General features: G+C 43.5%; 1 protein-coding gene across 1 annotated transcript; it reads right to left on the bottom strand.

Moving 5' to 3' along the window:
- Positions 1-757: 757 nt before the first annotated feature.
- LOC123116185 (uncharacterized) lies at positions 758-1,742 on the bottom strand. Its single transcript, XM_044537184.1, has one exon. It carries the CDS (start codon positions 1,649-1,651, stop codon positions 962-964), a length of 690 nt encoding a protein of 229 aa, XP_044393119.1. The 5' UTR covers positions 1,652-1,742; the 3' UTR covers positions 758-961.
- Positions 1,743-21,033: the final 19,291 nt, after the last annotated feature.

The following is a 21,033-nucleotide window of genomic DNA, read 5'->3' as shown; positions in this document are numbered from 1 at the left end:
TGATAAGCCGGCTTCGTCTTCGCATCACTATGATTATAAGCATCACTATGATTATATAGCATTATCTGCGACAGTGCCGTATGGTGTCACTTAACCAATAGGCATGGGTTGCATACTTGTATGTTGGGGAAAAAAAAATCCTTGCCCAAGGAAAATATTGTAAGTTAGTGCCTCTATTTCCTCAATTCACAGGATTTTCAAATGCAGGAATAGAAGAAACATAGTGATGCGAAAACCATATGAATTTGGATAAAAGAATGTTGATGCCACAAAAACAAAAACTACAAAGAGGTTTGATGAAAAATTTCCTCCAAAAATAGTGTGCAGAGTGATCCTAAATTCCTAAGGATCTAAATCCTCTAAAAATAATATGGAATTCCTTTTAAACAAATCAAAGGAGCCCATTGCGAGAACTCAAGTTTTGTGCATTTAGTTGAACCTGCATCTCATATTGAGTTGCCAGTTGTGAAAAATAAAATCATGGACGTTGGGAATGACATCCAATATGTTTTTTTTAAGCTAATGACATCCAATATGTAAACCTGCAAAACTCCGTTCAAAGATATGGAAAATTATGCACCAGATAAAGTATACAAGAGATATTTCTTAACAGTACAATTTTTACAAGGGCACAGGCGCACAGCGGCAACATTCTTGATATCTTCTAGAATTATTAAAAAACAACTCATCCACTGAAGAACAGGGTCAGAAGGATGTATAGAAAGCAGTGCAAACCATGAAAATGGAACCAGGGAAGGAGATTGAGTAAGAATACTCTGCCATTTGCCAAATTTTTATTTCTCCTGAGAGCTGAGACGAAGGCTGTTCATTTTTTCAGCCTCGGCCCTCTTCGATGATACACATACATATTACATGCCCAAATTGAAGGACAAAACTGTCATACCCACCTAATCACAGTCCAATAATCCTAACCACATTATACACATCAGGATCTCCATCTCTATAGTGACAGGTGCAGTTCCAATCCTGCCCTCCCCCGCCGCGCCCTCGGCGACGCCACCGCCGCGGTGACCTCGCTGTCCCACAGCCTTACGACGGTGCCGTCGAGCACTGCCATGTCAAGGTGGCGGTACCAGCCCAAATCTCCCCGCCTCCTCACCGCCATCTCCCTCTCCTCCCAGCAGGGCACCGCCGTCGATGCCACCGACCTGATCCTCATCGACGCCGTCCGTCTCGGCAGCGTCTCGCTCTGGTCGTCGACGACGGGCACGCCGTCCTCGTCCTCGTCCCTGTCCGCGCATTTCCTGACGCCATCCACTACTCCATCGTTGCCGGCGTCAGCTCCGGCCCCGCCGTAGTACGCCGTGAACCGGACCTTGGACGGCGAGCTCGGCTCGCTAATAGGGGAAGCCGGCTCCACCGGCACGGTGCGTGCGGGTCGTGGCTCGTCAGCGGCAGGCGACGAAAGAGCCTGCATCTGCTGCTTGTCGTCCACGAGGGTGCTGCTGCGGGCGCCGGCGTCGGGTAGTTTGTTGGAGGAGCCGACCGCGCGGATGCGCCAGAGGCCGACGGCGGCGGCGAGGGCCGCGACGAGCCAGGCGAAGAGCGAGGCGACGGTGTTGGCCGCCGCGGGGAGGGAGTAGAGGGGGAAGGCCATGGCGTCCGCCGGCACCACATTGAGCAGATCCATTTGCGGTGACGGCGACGGCGACGGGGAGGTCTCCGGGCGGTTGTTCAAGATAGGGAAGGAGCAGGTTTGGTTTTTGGGTTTGTTGTGAATGATGAGGATAGTGAGGAGGGTGGGCTTGGGTAGGAAGTGTATATATAGATGGCGGAATAGAAATGATGGAGTTTGCAGTTTAGTACCGAGAGCTTTTGTAATTTCTATACACTCCCCCCTAAAAAATCCATATATTTCGTGGATGTTGGGTTAGGTAAGCAAGTGCACTGATACACGTTTCTTCAATCATCTTTTTTGCAAAAATCATACATGTGCAGTGTGCTAGGCAGAACACAAATACACAATCCACTAGCTACTGAAAAATCATACATGTGAATTCTTTTTTTAAGGGAATTTTTCGTCCAATTCTTGAAAAGTTTGCATACATACATATGTAATCGTTTCCCAGAATAAAGTAATCCTTAGACCTGTAAACAGAAAACCAGCTAAAGTCGAGGTGCGTACATGCAAAATAGAAAATCGTCAGTTAATGGGAGCTGTCAAACGTAATAGTGCGGGCAAAGATGCCCGGAATTGGCATCAGTGGGGATCTGATCGGGAGATGCTCGGAATCGAGCCCGGGAGATGCTACGAGATATCCCATTTCCGCAGCCAGCGTCAGCATGCGTGCGCGCGGTTTGCAACCAGCGGTCGAGATGGCTCGTTGACGGAACCGGCTGCATGTGGGCCTGCCTGAGATGTGGTACTACTTCGCGGTTCCTGTAGGCCGGGCGAGAGATATAGGGGTCGAAATCTTCTTTTTTTTTTCCACGAAACGGCCGGTCGAGATTTTTTTCAAGGGGGACCGATCGAGATATAGGTATCGTGCTATGTGATGTCTCGCGTTTGTGCTCGGAGTTTTGGGAAACCGTTTTGCTCTTCTTTGGTCCGTAACCACAATTTCTTCCAACTTCGGCATTGCCGGCTGAGGATTGTGTTGCGTTTGGTTTGAGAAACCAGCAGAGATATATCGTGTTGACGTGGCACGAGCATCTCGTGTGAATGTGTGATCAACGTGCTATGCGTTCTATCCAGTCGATCACGGTTTGAACTACTTCGTGATTCCAAATGTTCGATGGATCACACCCGAGACCGGACGAGGCTGTGGGTATCTGTATCTGCGATCCAGGTACGGCGGTACGGGTGGCAACAGCAGTCACTCCGTACCCCGCACGGCAGGCCACACAGAGGGGCTAATTTTTTTAAAATAATACATTTTATTTATTAATTTTCATAAATATTACGCTGGGTAAATATTTTTCAAAAATAATACACCGTCGGCCCGCTGCAGGCCGACTGGGCCTAGTCGGCCCACAACAAGCTGATTGGATTCCAGTTGGCCTACAACTGGCCGACTGGCCCCTGTCGGCCCACTATGGGCTGATTGGGTCCTGTCGGCCCACTGTGGGCCGACTGGAGCTAATTGGCCCGCTGTGGGCTAATTGTTTTTGCAAAAAAATAGGCATAAAAATATATATTTAAAAAAATGTTAATCATATAATTAAAAAATGTTAAAGGTGTATAAAAAAATGTTTCCTGATGTATACAAAAATGTACAATATATATGCAAAAATGTTGACATAAAAATATGTTTTAAAAAGTGTCAATCATGTATTTAAAAATTGTTAAATGTGTGTATAAAAAATGTTCCTTATTTATACAAAAAATATAGAATGTGTATGAAAAAAAGTTGACACCCAAAAAATTATGTTGGTGAGTTGGTGACAAAAAATAAATCAAGGTTGTCAAAAAATATGATTGGTTGCTCTTTTTGTATGGAACTGGAACATTTTTTTCAAACATATTTTTTTGGTGTCAACTTTTTTTCATACACATTCTATATTTTTTTATAGATAAGGAACATTTTTTATACACACATTTAACAATTTTTAATCATGTATTTGAAAAAATGTCAACTTTTCAAACATATTTTTCAAACATAATTTTTTGGCGCCAGCTTTTTTTCATACACATTCTATATTTTTTGTATAAATAAGGAACATTTTTTATACACACATTTAACAATTTTTAAATACATCCTTAACACTTTTCAAAACATATTTTTTATGTCAACATTTTTGCATATATATTGTACATTTTTTGTATACATCAGGAACATTTTTTTATACACGTTTAACATTTTTTAATTAGATGATTAACATTTTTTAAACATATAATTTTTATGCCTAGTTTTTTTGCAAAAACAATTAGCCCACAGCGAGCCAATTAGCTCCAGTCGGCCCACAGTGGGCCGACAGGACGCAATCAGCCCACAGTGGGCCGACAGGGGCCAGTCGGCCAGCTGTAGGCTGACTGGAATCCAATCGGCCTGCTGTGGGCCGACTAGGCCCAGTCCGCCTGCAGCGGGCCGACGGTGTATTATTTTTGAAATTTTTTTATCCAGCGTAATATTTATGAAAATTAATAAAAGAATGTATTATTTAAAAAAATAGCCACAGAGGGGAGCTCCTTTTTTAGCATCAGGGGAGCTTAAGGTGACTTGCGCTCGCACGGCAGCGCAGCGGGCCGGCCCAGGAAACGCAGCTCGGCGTCACTTTGTGCGTTCGGTTTATTCGTTTTGCATGGTTCGGTGTATACGGGTTTTCGATTTATATGGTATTAATACTTTAGTTTATACGGTATGATATTAAAATATGGTTCGGTTTTGGTATATACCAAATTATTTCGGTATGGTTTCAGTATATACCATAATAACCAAAGTTGACGCGAATTTGAAAATGACATACTATATTTTACAAACTTATAAATTCAAACACATACTTTTTAAATACAAACGGTATATAACTTTATATAAGTATATATGCATGCCTCAATTCATGCCTTAAAAGGTTATGGACGACGTGGTTAGCATTTTTGCACGAGAAAAATTACTGCGTTACAAGAAAAAATGGATGTTCTTTGCAGGAAATTTTACTCTTGTACAAGAAAAATGACTACTTGTACTGTTGTTTGCCTCAAGAAATATTTATTTATTTATTTATTTCGGTTTATTCGGTTAACCATTCGGTTTTAATCGCTCTTCCCAGATAAAAACGGTTCTTATTCTATCCACAGGGACTTTTGCTCCAACTAGATTGAGCACGAAATCCAAGGACCTTGAGTGACCACAAAGCCGAAGGGCGAGAGCAAACAGATCAATCACTAGAGACAGCTTTGTTTCTTGATAACAAAGATAGCCTGCCTTGACTTGAATTGAGATAAAGGAAAGGTAGTACATTGATATCGCTCCGCATTGAATTGAGAAAAAAGCATTACCGGATTGTGGAGGATCAATAGACTCTGCCGTCGATAGACAGAAAGACACTTCAATTGCCCATTTCTCTCCGCTATTCTTCGCTTAGAAGGGCTTGACTTACTTAACTTACCGCTTTCCCGAAACTAGCTAAAAAAGGGTCAGGTATACCTGCCTGATGAGATAGGGTTTTTTCTAAAGCGGGAGCTGCTGTCGGTATGAGCAATTTCTTAAGTTCTTTGATTGATTCCGTCCCCGAGTGCAACCAAAGTTCCTCTAATTCCTCAGCCAGATATTTCCCTTGCCAGACTTTCTCGATAGCGGAATCAATAGATGTTACCACGGAGCGGTACCTATATACCATAAAAATCGAAATTCAAAATGGTATGAAAAGTTCATACCATATCGAAACTAGAAACCATAAAAAACGTGAATTCGGTTTGGTTCGGTTTATTTTCGGTATGGTTTTTTGGTTCGGTTTTAAAATGCACACAGTGAGCGTGGCGCGACGAAGGTTGGCGTATTGCAAAAAATGCTCTAAAATACACTATAGAGCTAGGATTCCATCTCTGACCATCTGTACCTCAACATTCTACCATGGCTAGGGATGAAAATGGAGTGGAAACTTCTCGTTTTTCTGGAGGAAAAATGGAAACGGAGATTTGCAAAACGAAAGTGGAAATGAAATTTTTTATGCGGAAACGGAAACAAAAACGGAACAGTGTTTTCCGGTGGAACATGCATGGAAACGAAACTTTTCGTGTCTGTGAATATGGAATTTCTGTTTTTACTATAGACTTATAGCTGCTTTGTAGCCCAACCACCAAAGAGAACACAATGACACAATTAGTAGAATGGATATGAGGCCCAACTTCTACTATCACACATGTACTCAGGTTTGACCTTATACGCAATTGTCCGGTACTAATTGATGGGTAACGTAGTAATTTCAAAAATATTCCTACGCACACACAAGATCATGGTGATGCATAGCAACGAGAGGGGAGAGTGTTGTCCACGTACCCTCGTAGACCGAAAGCGCAAGCGTTATGACAACGCGGTTGATGTAGTCGTACGTCTTCACGATCCGACCGATCCAAGCACCGAACGTACGGCACCTCCGAGTTCAGCACACGTTCAGATCGATGACGATCCCCGGACTCCGATCCAGCAAGGTGTCGGGGATGAGTTCCGTCAGCACGACGGCGTGGTGACGATGATGATGTTCTACTGACGCAGGGCTTCGCCTAAGCACCGCTACGATATGACCGAGGTGGAATATGGTGGAGGGGGGCACCGCACACGGCTAAGGAATGATCACGAAGATCAACTTGTGTGTGATGGGGTGGCCCCCTGCCCCCGTATATAAAGGAGGGAGGGGAAGGTGCGGCCGGCCCCCTAGGGGTGCGCCTGGAGGAGTCCTACTCCCACCGGGAGTAGGACTCCCCTCTCCTGCCTTGGTGGAGAAGGAAAGGGGGGAGGGGAAAGAGGAAAGGGGGGCGCCGCCGCCCCCTTCCTTGTCCTATTCGGACTAGGGGGGAGGGGGCGCGCGGCCTGCCCTGGCCGGCCCTCCTCTTCTCCCTCATGGCCCATGTAGGCCCATTAACCCCCGGGGGGTTCCGGTAACCCCCCGGTACTCCGGTAAAATCCTGATTTCACCCGGAACGTTTCCGATATCCAAATATAGGCTTCCAATATATCAATCTTTATGTCTCGACCATTTCGAGACTCCTCGTCATGTCCGTGATCACATCCGGGACTCCGAACAACCTTCGGTACATCAAAACTTATAAACTCATAATAAAATTGTCATCGTAATGTTAAGCGTGCGGACCCTACGGGTTCGAGAACTATGTAGACATGACCTAGAACTGTTTCCGGTCAATAACCAATAGCGGAACCTGGATGATCATATTGGCTCCTACATATTCTACGAAGATATTTATCGGTCAAACCGCATAACAACATACGTTGTTCCCTTTGTCATCGGTATGTTACTTGCCCGAGATTCGATCGTCAGTATCTCAATACCTAGTTCAATCTCGTTACCGGCAAGTCTCTTTACTCGTTATGTAATGCATCATACCGTAATCAACTCATTGATCACATTGCTTGCAAGGCTTATAGTGATGTGCATTACCGAGAGGGCCCAGAGATACCTCTCCGACAATCAGAGTGACAAATCCTAATCTCGAAATACGCCAACCCAACATGTACCTTCGGAGAAACCTGTAGAGCACCTTTATAATCACCCAGTTATGTTGTGACGTTTGGTAGCACACAAAGTGTTCCTTCGGTAAACGGGAGTTGCATAATCTCATAGTCACAGGAACATGTATAAGTCATGAAGAAAGTGTTGGAAATATGCCCTAGAGGCAATAATAAAAGTATTATTATATTTCCTTGTTCATGATAATTGTCTTTTATTCATGCTATAACTGTATTATCCGGAAATCGTAATACACGTGTGAATACATAGACCACAATATGTCCCTAGTGAGCCTCTAGTTGACTAGCTCGTTGTGATCAACAGATAGTCATGGTTTCCTGGCTATGGACATTGGATGTCGTTGATAACGGGATCACATCATTAGGAGAATGATGTGATGGACAAGACCCAATCCTAAGCATAGCACAAAGATCGTGTAATTCGTTTGCTAGAGCTTTGCCAATGTCAAGTATCTCTTCCTTTGACCATGAGATCGTGTAACTCCTGGATACCGTAGGAGTGCCTTGGGTGTATCAAATGTCACAACGTAACTGGGTGACTATAAAGGTACACTACAGGTATCTCCGAAAGTATCTATTGTTTTATGCGGATCGAGACTGGGATTTGTCACTCCGTGTAAACGGAGAGGTATCTCTGGGCCCACTCGGTAGGACATCATCATATGCGCAATGTGACCAAGGAGTTGATCACGGGATGATGTGTTACGGAACGAGTAAAGTGACTTGCCGGTAACGAGATTGAACAAGGTATCGGTATACCGACGATCGAATCTCGGGCAAGTAAAATACCGCTAGACAAAGGGAATTGAATACGGGATTGATTAAGTCCTTGACATCGTGGTTCATCCGATGAGATCATCGTGGAACATGTGGGAGCCAACATGGGTATCTAGATCCCGCTGTTGGTTATTGACCGGAGAACGTCTCGGTCATGTCTGCATGTCTCCCGAACCCGTAGGGTCTACACACTTAAGGTTCGGTGACGCTAGGGTTATAAAGGAAGCTTGTATGTGGTTACCGAATGTTGTTCGGAGTCCCGGATGAGATCCCGGACGTCACGAGGAGTTCCGGAATGGTCCGGAGGTAAAGATTTATATATAGGAAGTCCTGTTTCGGCCATCGGGACAAGTTTCGGGGTCATCGGTATTGTACCGGGACCACCGGAAGGGTCCCGGGGGCCCACCGGGTGGGGCCACCTGCCCCGGGGGGCCACATGGGCTGTAGGGGGTGCGCCTTGGCCTTCATGGGCCAAGGACACCAGCCCCAAGAAGCCCATGCGCCTAGGGAACCTTGGAGGGAAGAGTCCTCGAGGGGGAAGGCACCTCCGAGGTGCCTTGGGGAGGATGGACTCCTCCCCCCCTCTTGGCCGCACCCCTTTCTTGGAGTAGGGGGCAAGGCTGCGCCTCCCCCCTCTCCCCTGCCCCTATATATAGTGGAGGGGAGGGAGGGCATCCACACCTGAGCCCTTGGCGCCTCCCTCCCTCCCGTGACACCTCCTCCTCTCCCGTAGGTGCTTGGCGAAGCCCTGCAGGATTGCCACGCTCCTCCATCACCACCACGCCGTTGTGCTGCTGCTGGATGGAGTCTTCCTCAACCTCTCCCTCTCTCCTTGCTGGATCAAGGCGTGGGAGACGTCACCGGGCTGTACGTGTGTTGAACGCGGAGGTGCCGTCCGTTCGGCACTTGATCATCGGTGATCTGAATCACGACGAGTATGACTCCATCAACCCCGTTCACTTGAACGCTTCCGCTTAGCGATCTACAAGGGTATGTAGATGCACTCTCCTTTCTACTCGTTGCTGGTCTCTCCATAGATAGATCTTGGTGATTCGTAGGAATTTTTTTGAATTTCTGCTACGTTCCCCAACAGTGGCATCATGAGCTAGGTCTATTGCGTAGATTCTTTGCACGAGTAGAACACAAAGTAGTTGTGGGCGTTGATGTTGTTCAATATGCTTACCGTTACTAGTCCAATCTTGTTTCGACGGTATTGTGGGATGAAGCGGCCTGGACCGACCTTACACGTACTCTTACGTGAGACAGGTTCCACCGATTGACATGCACTTGGTGCATAAGGTGGCTAGCGGGTGCCAGTCTCTCCCACTTTAGTCGGAACGGATTCGATGAAAAGGGTCCTTATGAAGGGTAAATAGCAATTGGCATATCACGTTGTGGTCTTGCGTAGGTAAGAAACGTTCTTGCTAGAAACCCATAGCAGCCACGTAAAACATGCAAACAACAATTAGAGGACGTCTAACTTGTTTTTGCAGGGTATGCTATGTGATGTGATATGGCCAAAAGGATGTGATGAATGATATATGTGATGTATGAGATTGATCATGTTCTTGTAATAGGATTCACGACTTGCATGTCGATGAGTATGACAACCGGCAGGAGCCATAGGAGTTGTCTTTATTTTTTGTATGACCTGTGTGTCATTGAAGAACGCCATGTAACTTACTTTACTTTATTGCTAAACGCGTTAGCCATAGAAGTAGAAGTAGTCGTTGGCGTGACAACTTCATGAAGACACGATGATGGAGATCATGATGATGGAGATCATGGTGTCATGCCGGTGACGATGATGATCATGGAGCCCCGAAGATGAAGATCAAAAGGAGCAAAATGATATTGGCCATATCATGTCACTATTTGATTGCATGTGATGTTTATCATGTTTATGCATCTTGTTTACTTAGGACGACGGTAGTAAATAAGATGATCCCTTACACAAATTTCAAGAAGTGTTCTCCCCTAACTGTGCACCGTTGCTACAGTTCGTCGCTTCTAAGCACCACGTGATGATCGGGTGTGATGGATTCTTACGTTCACATACAACGGGTGTAAGACAGTTTTACACAGCGAAAACACTTAGGGTTAACTTGACGAGCCTAGCATGTGCAGACATGGCCTCGGAACACGGAGACCGAAAGGTCGAGCATGAGTCGTATAGTAGATACGATCAACATGAAGATGTTCATCGATGATGACTAGTCCGTCTCACGTGATGATCGGACACGGCCTAGTTGACTCGGATCATGTGATCACTTAGATGACCAGAGGGATGTCTATCTAAGTGGGAGTTCATAAGATGAACTTAATTATCCTGAACATAGTCAAAAGACCTTTTGCAAATTATGTCGTAGCTCGCGCTATAGTTCTACTGTTTAGATATGTTCCTAGAGAAAATTATAGTTGAAAGTTGATAGTAGCGATTATGCGATCAGTAGAAAGCTTATGTCCTTAATGCACTGCTCAGTGTGCTGAACCCCAAATGTCGTTTGTGGATGTTGCGAACATCGGACATACACGTTTTGATAACTACGTGATAGTTCAGTTAAACGGTTTAGAGTTGAGGCACTAAAGACGTTTTCGAAACGTCACGGAACATATGAGATGTTTCGAGGGCTGAAATTGGGATTTCAGGCTCGTGCCCATGTCAAGAGGTATAAGACCTCCGACGATTTTCTTAGCCTGCAAACTAAGGGAGAAAAGCTCAATCGTTGAGCTTGTGCTCGGATTGTCTGAGTACAACAATCACTTGAATCGAGTGGGAGTTGATCTTCCAGATGAGATAGTGATGTTTCCCCAAAGTCATTGCCACCAAGCTGCTAGAGCTTCGTGATGAACTATAACATATCAAGGATAGAGATGATGATCCTTGAGGTATTCGCGTTGTTTGACATCACGAAAGTAGAAATCAAGAAGGAGCATCAATTGTTGATGGTTGATGAAACCACTAGTTTCAAGAAGGGCAAGGGCAAAAGGGATACTTCATGAAACGGCAAATCAGCTGCTGCACCAATGAAGAAACCCGAGATTGAACCCAAACCCGAGACTAAGTGCTTCTGTAATAAGGGGAGCAACCACTGGAGCAGCATTACCCTAGATACTTGGTAGATGAGAAGGCTGGCAAGGTCGATAGAAGTATATTGGATATACATTATGTTAATGTGTACTTTACTAGTACTCCTAGTAGCACCAGGGTATTGGATACCGGTTCGGTTGCTAAGTGTTAGTAACTCGAAATAAAAGCTACAGAATAAACGGAGACTAGCTAAAGGTGAGCTGACGATATATGTTGGAAGTGTTTCCAAGGTTGATATGATCAAGCATCGCACGCTCCCTCTACCACCGAGATTGGTGTTTGCGTTGAGCATAGACATGATTGGATTATGTCTATCGCAATACGGTTATTCATTTAAGGAGAATAATGGTTACTCTAATTTTTGAATAATACCTTCAATGGTCTTGCACCTAAAGGAATGGTTTATTGAATCTCGGTCGTAGTGATACACATTTTCATGCCAAAAGATATAAGATAGTAATGATAGTACCACTTACTTGTGGCACTGCCATGTAAGTCATAATGGTATAAAACGCATGAAGAAGCTCCATGTTGATGGATCTTTGGACTCACTCGTTTTTGAAAAGTTTGAGACATGCGAACCATGTCTATTGGTGTATATGCATGAAGAAACTCCATGCAAATGGACCGTTTGGACTCACTTGATTTTGAATCACTTGAGATATGCAAATCATACCACATGGGCAAGATGACTGAAAAGCCTCGTTTTCAAGATGGAACAAGATAGCAACTTATTGGAAGTAACACATTTTGATGTGTGCAGTCCAATGAGTGCTGAGGCATGCAGTGAATATCGTTATGTTCTTACTTCACAGATGATTCGAGTAGATGTTGAGAATATTTACTTGATGAAACACAAGTCTGAATTATTGAATGGTTCAAATAATTTCAGAGTGAAGTAGAAGATCATTGTGACAAGAAGATAAAATGTCTATGATATGATCATAGAGATGAATACCTGAGTTACGAGTGTTGGCACACAATTAAGACATTGTGGAAAATGTTTCACAAATAATACCGCCTGGAACACCATAGTGTGATGGTGTGTCCGAACATCATAGTTGCACCCTATTGGATATGGTGCGTACCATGATGTCTCTTATCGAATTACCACTATCGTTCATGGGTTAGGCATTAGAGACAACCACATTCACTTTAAATAGGGCACCACGTAATTCCGATGAGATGACACCGTATGAATTATGGTTTAGAGAAACCTAAGTTGTCGTTTCTTAAAGGTTTGGGGCTGCGACGCTTATGTGAAAAAGTTTCAGGATTAAGCTCGAACCCAAAGCGGATAAAATGCATCTTCATAGGACACCCAAAACAGTTGGGTATACCTCCTAATTCAGATCCGAAAGCAATATGAATTGTTTCTAGAATCGGGTCCTTTCTCGAGGAAAGGTTTCTCTCGAAAGAGTTGAGTGGGAGGATGGTGGAGACTTGATGAGGTTATTGAACCGTCTCTTCAACTAGTGTGTGACAGGGCACAGGGAGTTGTTCCTGTGGCACATACACCAATTGAAGTGGAAGCTTATGATATTGATCATGAAACTTCGGATCAAGTCACTACCAAACCTCGTGGGATGACAAGGATGCGTACTACTTCAGAGTGGTACGTAATCCTGTCTTGGAAGTCATGTTGCTGGACAACAATGAACCTACGAGCTATGGAGAAGCGATGGTGGGCCCGGATTCCGATAAATGGCTCGAGGCCATAAAATCCGAGAACGGATCCATGGACTTTGGTGGACTTGCCCGATGATCGGCAAGCCATTAAGATAAATGGATCTTTAAGAAGAAGACGGACGTGGATGGTAATGTCACCGTCTATGAGACTCGACTTGTGGCGAAGAGTTTTTCACAAGTTCAAGGAGTTGACTACGATGAGATTTTCTCATCCGTAGCGATGCTTAAGTCCGTCGGAATCATGTTAGCATTAGCTGCATTTATGAAATCTAGCAGATGGATGTCAAAACGAGTTTCCTTACCAGTTTCTTAAGGAAAGGTTGTATGTAATACAATCAGAAAGGTTTTGTCGATCCTAAGGATGCTAAAAGGTGTGCTAGCTCCAGCAATCCTTCTAAGGACTGGAGTGAGCATCTCGGAGTTGGAATGTATGCTTTGATGATGATCAAAGATTTTGGTGTATACAAAGTTAATGAGAAACTTGTATTTCCAAAGAAGTGAGTGGGAGCACTATAGAATTTCTGATGAGTATATGTTGATCAGAAATGATGTAGAATTTCTAGAAAGCATATAGGGTTATTTGAAAGGTGTTTTTCAATAGAAAACCTGGATTAAGCTACTTGAACATTGAGCACCGAGATCTATAAGGATAGATCAAAATACTTAATAATACTTTCAAATGAGCACATACCTTGACATGATCTTGAAAGTATTCAAGATAGGATCAGTCAAAGAAGAAGTTCTTGCCTGAGTTGTAAGGTACGAAGTTAAGACTTAAAGCTCGACCATGGCAGAATAGAAAGGACGAAGGTCGTCTCCTATGCTTAAGACATAGGCTCTATAGTATGCTATGCTGTGTACCGCACCTGAAGTGTGCCTTGCCATGAGTTAGTCAAGGGGTACAAGAGTGATCCAAGAATGGATCACAGACAGCGGTCAAAGTTATCCTTAGTAACTAGTGGACTAAGGAATTTTCTCGATTATGGAGGTGGTAAAAGAGTTCGTCGTAAAGGGTTACGTCGATGCAAGCTTAACACCTATCCGGATAGCTCTGAGTAGAGATACCGGATACGTATGATGGAACAACAATTTAGAATAGCTCCAAGTAGAACAGTTGTTTGGAATAGCTCCAAATAGAGCGTGGTAGCTGCATCTAGGAGATGACATAGAGATTTGTAAAGCACACACGGATCTGAAAGGTTCAGACCCGTTGACTAAAACCTCTCTCACAAGCAACATGATCAAACATAAAACTCATTGAGTATTAATCACATAGTGATGTGAACTAGACTACTGACTCTAGTAAACTCTTGGGTATTAGTCACATGGCGATGTGACCTGTGAGTGTTAATCACATGGCGATGTGAACTAGATTATTGACTCTAGTGCAAGTGGGAGACTGTTGGAAATATGCCCTAGAGGCAATAATAAAAGTATTATTATATTTCCTTGTTCATGATAATTGTCTTTTATTCATGCTATAACTGTATTATCCGGAAATCGTAATACACGTGTGAATACATAGACCACAATATGTCCCTAGTGAGCCTCTAGTTGACTAGCTCGTTATGATCAACAGATAATCATGGTTTCCTGGCTATGGACATTGGATGTCGTTGATAACGGGATCACATCATTAGGAGAATGATGTGATGGACAAGACCCAATCCTAAGCATAGCACAAAGATCGTGTAATTCGTTTGCTAGAGCTTTGCCAATGTCAAGTATCTCTTCCTTTGACCATGAGATCGTGTAACTCCTGGATACCGTAGGAGTGCCTTGGGTGTATCAAACGTCACAACGTAATTGGGTGACTATAAAGGTACACTACAGGTATCTCCGAAAGTATCTATTGTTTTATGCGGATCGAGACTGGGATTTGTCACTCCGTGTAAACGGAGAGGTATCTCTGGGCCCACTCGGTAGGACATCATCATATGCGCAATGTGACCAAGGAGTTGATCACGGGATGATGTGTTACAGAACGAGTAAAGTGACTTGCCGGTAACGAGATTGAACAAGGTATCGGTATACCGACGATCGAATCTCGGGCAAGTAAAATACCGCTAGACAAAGGGAATTGAATACGGGATTGATTAAGTCCTTGACATCGTGGTTCATCCGATGAGATCATCGTGGAACATGTGGGAGCCAACATGGGTATCCAGATCCCGCTGTTGGTTATTGACCGGAGAACGTCTCGGTCATGTCTGCATGTCTCCCGAACCCGTAGGGTCTACACACTTAAGGTTCAGTGACGCTAGGGTTATAAAGGAAGCTTGTATGTGGTTACCGAATGTTGTTCGGAGTCCCGGATGAGATCCCGGACGTCACGAGGAGTTCCGGAATGGTCCGGAGGTAAAGATTTATATATAGGAAGTCCTGTTTCGGCCATCGGGACAAGTTTCGGGGTCATCGGTATTGTACCGGGACCACCGGAAGGGTCCCGGGGGCCCACCGGGTGGGGCCACCTGCCCCGGGGGGCCACATGGGCTGTAGGGGGTGCGCCTTGGCCTTCATGGGCCAAGGGCACCAGCCCCAAGAAGCCCATGCGCCTAGGGAACCCTGGAGGGAAGAGTCCTCGAGGGGGAAGGCACCTCCGAGGTGCCTTGGGGAGGATGGACTCCTCCCCCCTCTTGGCCGCACCCCTTTCTTGGAGTAGGGGGCAAGGCTGCGCCTCCCCCCTCTCCCCTGCCCCTATATATAGTGGAGGGGAGGGAGGGCATCCACACCTGAGCCCTTGGCGCCTCCCTCCCTCCCGTGACACCTCCTCCTCTCCCGTAGGTGCTTGGCGAAGCCCTGCAGGATTGCCACGCTCCTCCATCACCACCACGCCGTTGTGCTGCTGCTGGATGGAGTCTTCCTCAACCTCTCCCTCTCTCCTTGCTGGATCAAGGCGTGGGAGACGTCACCGGGCTGTACGTGTGTTGAACGCGGAGGTGCCGTCCGTTCGGCACTTGATCATCGGTGATCTGAATCACGACGAGTACGACTCCATCAACCCCGTTCACTTGAACGCTTCCGCTTAGCAATCTACAAGGGTATGTAGATGCACTCTCTTTTCTACTCGTTGCTGGTCTCTCCATAGATAGATCTTGGTGATTCGTAGGAAAATTTTTGAATTTCTGCTACGTTCCCCAACAGAAAGCAGTAGCAACATACTAAACGATCGTGTGCTAAGCTAACAGAATGAGTCAAGTCAATCACATCATTCTCCTAATGATGTGATCCCGTTAATCAAATGACAACTCTTTTGTCCATGGCTAGGAAACTTAACCATCTTTGATTCACGAGCTAGTCAAGTAGAGGTATACTAGTGACACTATGTTTATCTATGTATTCACACATGTATTATGTTTCCGGTTAATACAATTCTAGCATGAATAATAAACATTTATCATGAAATAAGGAAATAAATAATAACTTTATTATTGCCTCTAGGGCATATTTCCTTCAGTCTCCCACTTGCACTAGAGTCAATAATCTAGTTCACATCACCATGTGATTTAACACCAATATTCACATATGTATCTGATTAATACCCATAGTTCACATCGTCATGTGATCAACACCCAAAGGGTTTACTAGAGTCAATAATCTAGTTCACATCGCTATGTGATTAACACCCAAAGAGTACTAAGGTATGATCATGTTTTGTTCGTGAGAGAAGTTTAGTCAACGGGTCTGTCACATTCAGAGCCATATGTATTTTGCAAATATTCTATGTCTACAATGCTCTGCATGGAGCTACTCTAACTAATTGCTCTCACTTTCAATATGTATCCAGATTGAGACTTAGAGTCATCTGGATCAGTGTAAAAGCTTGCACCGATGTAACTCTTTACGACGGGCTCTTTTATCACCTCCATAATCGAGAAGTATTTCCTTAGTCCTCACTAAGGATATTCTTGACCGCTGCCCAGTGATCTACTATTAGATCAAAATTGTATTCCTTTGCCAAACACAGAGCAAGGTATACAATAGGTCTGGTTCACAGCATAGCATACTTTATAGAACCTATGACTGAGGCATAGGGGATGACTTTTCATTCTCTTTCTATTTTCTGCCATGGTCGGGTCTTGAGTCTTACTCAACTTCACACCTTGCAACACAGGAAAGAACTCCTTCTTTGACTGTTCCATTTTGAACTATTTCAAAAAATTTATCAAGGTATGTACTCATTGAAAAATCTCATCAAGCGTTTTGATCTATCTATATAGATCTTGATGCTCAATGTGTAAGCAGCTTCAACGAGGTCTTGCTTTAAAAAACTCTTAATCAAGTATCCTTTCATGCTATCCAAAATTTCTATATCATTTCCAATCAACAATATGTCATCCACATATAATATTAGAAATGCTACAGAGCTCCCACTCACTTTTTTGTAAATACAGGCTTCTCAAAAAGTCTGTATAAAACCATATGCTTTGATCAACTCATCAAAGCGTATATTCCAACTCCGAGATGCTTGCACCAGTCCATTGATGGATCGCTGGAGCTTGCACACTTTGTTAGCACCTTTAGGATTGACAAAACCTTCTGGTTGCATCATATACAACTCTTCTATAATAAATCCATTAAGGAATGCAGTTTTGACATCCTTTTGCCAGATTTCATAAAATGTGGCAATTGCTAACATGATTCGGACAGACTTAAGCATCGATACGAGTGAGAAAATCTCATCGTATTCAACACCTTGAACTTGTCGAAAAACTTTTTTTGCGACAAGTCGAGCTTTGTAGATAGTAACACTACTATCAGCATCTGTCTTCCTCTTGAAGATCCATTTATACAATATGGCTTGCCGATCATCGGGCAACTCCACCAAAGTCCACACTTTGTTCTCATACATGGATCCCATCTCAGATTTCATGGCCTCAAGCCATTTCACGGAATCTGGGCTCATCATCGCTTCCTCATAGTTCGTAGGTTCATCATGATCTAGTAACATGACTTCCAGAATAGGATTCCCGTACCACTCTGGTGCGAACTGTACTTCGGAAGACCTACGAGGTTTTGTAGTAACTTGATCTGAAGTTTCATGATCATCATCATTAGCTTCCTCACTAATTGGTGTAGGAATCACTGGAACTGATTTATGTGATGAACTACTTTCCAATTCGGGAGAAGGGACAAATTACCTTATCAAGCTCTACTTTCCTCCCACTCACTTCTTTCGAGAGAAACTCCTTCTCTAGAAAGGATCCATTCTTAGCAACGAATGTTTTGCCTTCGGATCTGTGATAGAGGGTGTACCCAACAGTTTCCTTTGGGTATTCTATGAAGACGCACTTCTCCGATTTGGGTTCGAGTTTATCAGGTTGAAAACCTTTTTCATATAAGCATCGCAACTCCAAACTTTAAGAAACGATAGCTTAGGTTTACTGCTAAACCAAAGTTCATACGGTGTCGTCTCAACGGATTTAGATGGTCCCTCTTAAATGTGAATGCAGCTGTCTCTAATGCACAACCCCAAAACGATAGTGGTAAAACCGATAAGAGACATCATAGATCGCACCATATCTAATAAAGTATTGTTATGACGTTCGGAGACACCATTAAGCTATGGTGTTCCAGGTGGCATGAGTTTGTGAAACTATTCCACATTGTTTTAATTGAAGACCAAACTCGTAACTCAAGTATTTGTCTCCACGATCAAACTGCAGAAACTTTATTTTCTTGTTACGATCATTCTTCACTTCACTCTGAAATTCTTTGAACTTTTCAAATATTTCAGACTTATGTTTCATCAAGTAGATATACCCATATCTGCTCAAATCATCTGTGAAGGTCAGAAAATAACGATACACGCCGCGAGCCTTAACACTCATCGGATCGCATACATCGGTATGTATTATTTCCAATAAGTCAGTAGCTCATTCCATTGTTCCGGAGAACGGAGTTTTAGTCATCTTGCCCAAAAGGCACGGTTCGCAAGCATCAAATGATTCATAACCAAGTGATTCCGAAAATCCATTTTTATGTAGTTTCTTCATGCGCTTTACACCGATATGACCCAAACGGCAGTGCCACAAATAAGTTGCACTATCATTATTAACTTTGCATCTTTTGGCATCAATATTATGAATATGTGTATCACTACGATCGAGATCCAACAAACTATTTTCATTGGGTTATAACCATCAAAGGTTTTATTCATGTAAACAGAACAATAATTATTCTTTGACTTTAAATGAATAACCATATTGCAATAAACATGATCAAATCATATTCATGCTCAACGCAAACGCCAAATAACATTTATTTAGGTTTAACACTAATCCGGAAAGTATAGGGAGTGTACGATGATGATCATATCAATCTTGGAACCACTTCCAACACACATCATCACTTCACCCTCAACTAGTTTTTGTTTATTCTGTAACTCCTGTTTCGAGTTACTAATCTTAGCAACCGAACAAGTATCAAATACTCAGGGGTTACTATAAACACTAGTAAGGTACACATCAATACCATGTATATCAAATATACCCTTGTTCAGTTTGCCATCCTCTGTATCCACCAAATCTTCAGGGCATTTCCGCTTCTAGTGACCATTTCCTTTGCAGTATAATCACTCAGTTTCAGGCTTTGGTCCAGCTTTGGGCTTCATTGCGGGAGTGACAACTTGCTTGCCATTCTACTTGAAGTTCCCTTTCTTTTCCTTTGCCCTTTTCTTGAAACTAGTGGCCTTGTCAATCATCAACACTTGATGCTTTTTTCTTGATTTCTACCTTCGTCGATTTCAGCATCACGAAGAGCTCGGGAATCGTTTTCGTCATCCCTTGCATTATAGTTCATCACGAAGTTCCAGTAACTTGGTGATAGTGACTAGAGAACTCTGCCAATCACTATCTTATCTGAAAGATTAACTCCCACTTGATTCAAGCGATTGTAGTACTCAGACAATCTAAGCACTTGCTCACTAGTTGAGCAATTCTCCTCCATCTTTTAGCCATATAACTTGTTGGAGACTTCATATCTCTCAACTCGGGTATTTGCTTGAAATATTAAGTTGAACTCCTGGAACATCTCATATTGTCCATGACATTCAAAACGTCTTTGAAGTTCCAATTCTAAGCCGTTAAGCATGGTGCACTAAACTATCGAGTAGTCATCATATTGAGCTAGCCAAACGTTCATAACGTCTGCATCTGCTCCTGCAATAGGTCTGTCACCTAGCGGTGCATTAAGGACATAATTCTTCTGTGCAGCAATGAGGATAAACCTCAGATCACGGATCCAATCCGCATCATTGCTACTAACATCTTTCAACACAATTTTCTCTAGGAACATATCAAAATAAACATATGAAAGCAACAACGCAAGCTATTGATCTACAACATAATTTGCAAAATACTACCAGGACTAAGTTCATGATAAATTTAAGTTCAATTAATCATATTACTTAAGAACTCCCACTTAGACAGACATCTCTCTAGTCATCTAAGTGATCACGTGATCCAAATTAACTAAACCATGTCCAATCATCACGTGAGATGGAGTAATTTTCAATGGTGAACATCACTATGTTGATCATATCTACTATATGATTCACGCTCGACCTTTCGGTCTCCGTGTTCCGAGGCCATATCTGTATATGCTAGGCTCGTCAAGTTTAACCTGAGTATTCCGCGTGTGCATCTGTTTTGCACCCGTTGTATTTGAACGTAGAGCCTATCACACCCGATCATCACGTGGTGTCTCAGCACGAAGAACTTTCACAACGGTGCATACTCAGGGAGAACACTTCTTGATAATTTAGTGAGAGATCATCTTAAAATGCTACCGTCAATCAAAGCAAGATAAGATGCATAAAGGATAAACATCACATGCAATCAATATAAGTGATATGATATGGCCATCATCATCTTGTGCTTGTGATCTCCATCTCCGAAGCACCGTCGTGATCACCATCGTCACCGGCGCGACACCTTGATCTCCATCATAGCATCATTGTCGTTACGCCATCTATTGCTTCTACGACTATCGCTACCGCTTAGTGATAAAGTAAAGCAATTACAGGGCTTTGCATTTCATACAATAAAGCGACAACCATATGGCTCCTGCCAGTTGCCGATAACTTCGGTTACAAAACATGATCATCTCATACAATAAAATATAGCATTACGTCTTGACCATATCACATCACAACATGCCCTGCAAAAACAAGTTAGACGTCCTCTACTTTGTTGTTGCAAATTTTACGTGGCTGCTACGGGCTGAGCAAGAACCGTTCTTACCTACGCATCAAAACCACAACGATAGTTCGTCAAGTTAGTGCTGTTTTAACCTTCGCAAGGACCGGGCGTA

The sequence above is a fragment of the Triticum aestivum genome, chromosome 5B (genome assembly GCF_018294505.1).
Source record: "Triticum aestivum cultivar Chinese Spring chromosome 5B, IWGSC CS RefSeq v2.1, whole genome shotgun sequence".
NCBI lineage: Eukaryota > Viridiplantae > Streptophyta > Magnoliopsida > Poales > Poaceae > Triticum > Triticum aestivum.
The sequence above is the reverse complement of the archived record's forward strand: the minus strand, read 5'-3'. Positions and strand labels throughout refer to the sequence as shown.

Excerpts from the sequence above, each read along its gene's own strand:
- LOC123116185 (XM_044537184.1), bottom strand. The coding sequence starts at position 1,651 with ATGGATCTGCTCAATGTGGTGCCGGCGGACGCCATGGCCTTCCCCCTC.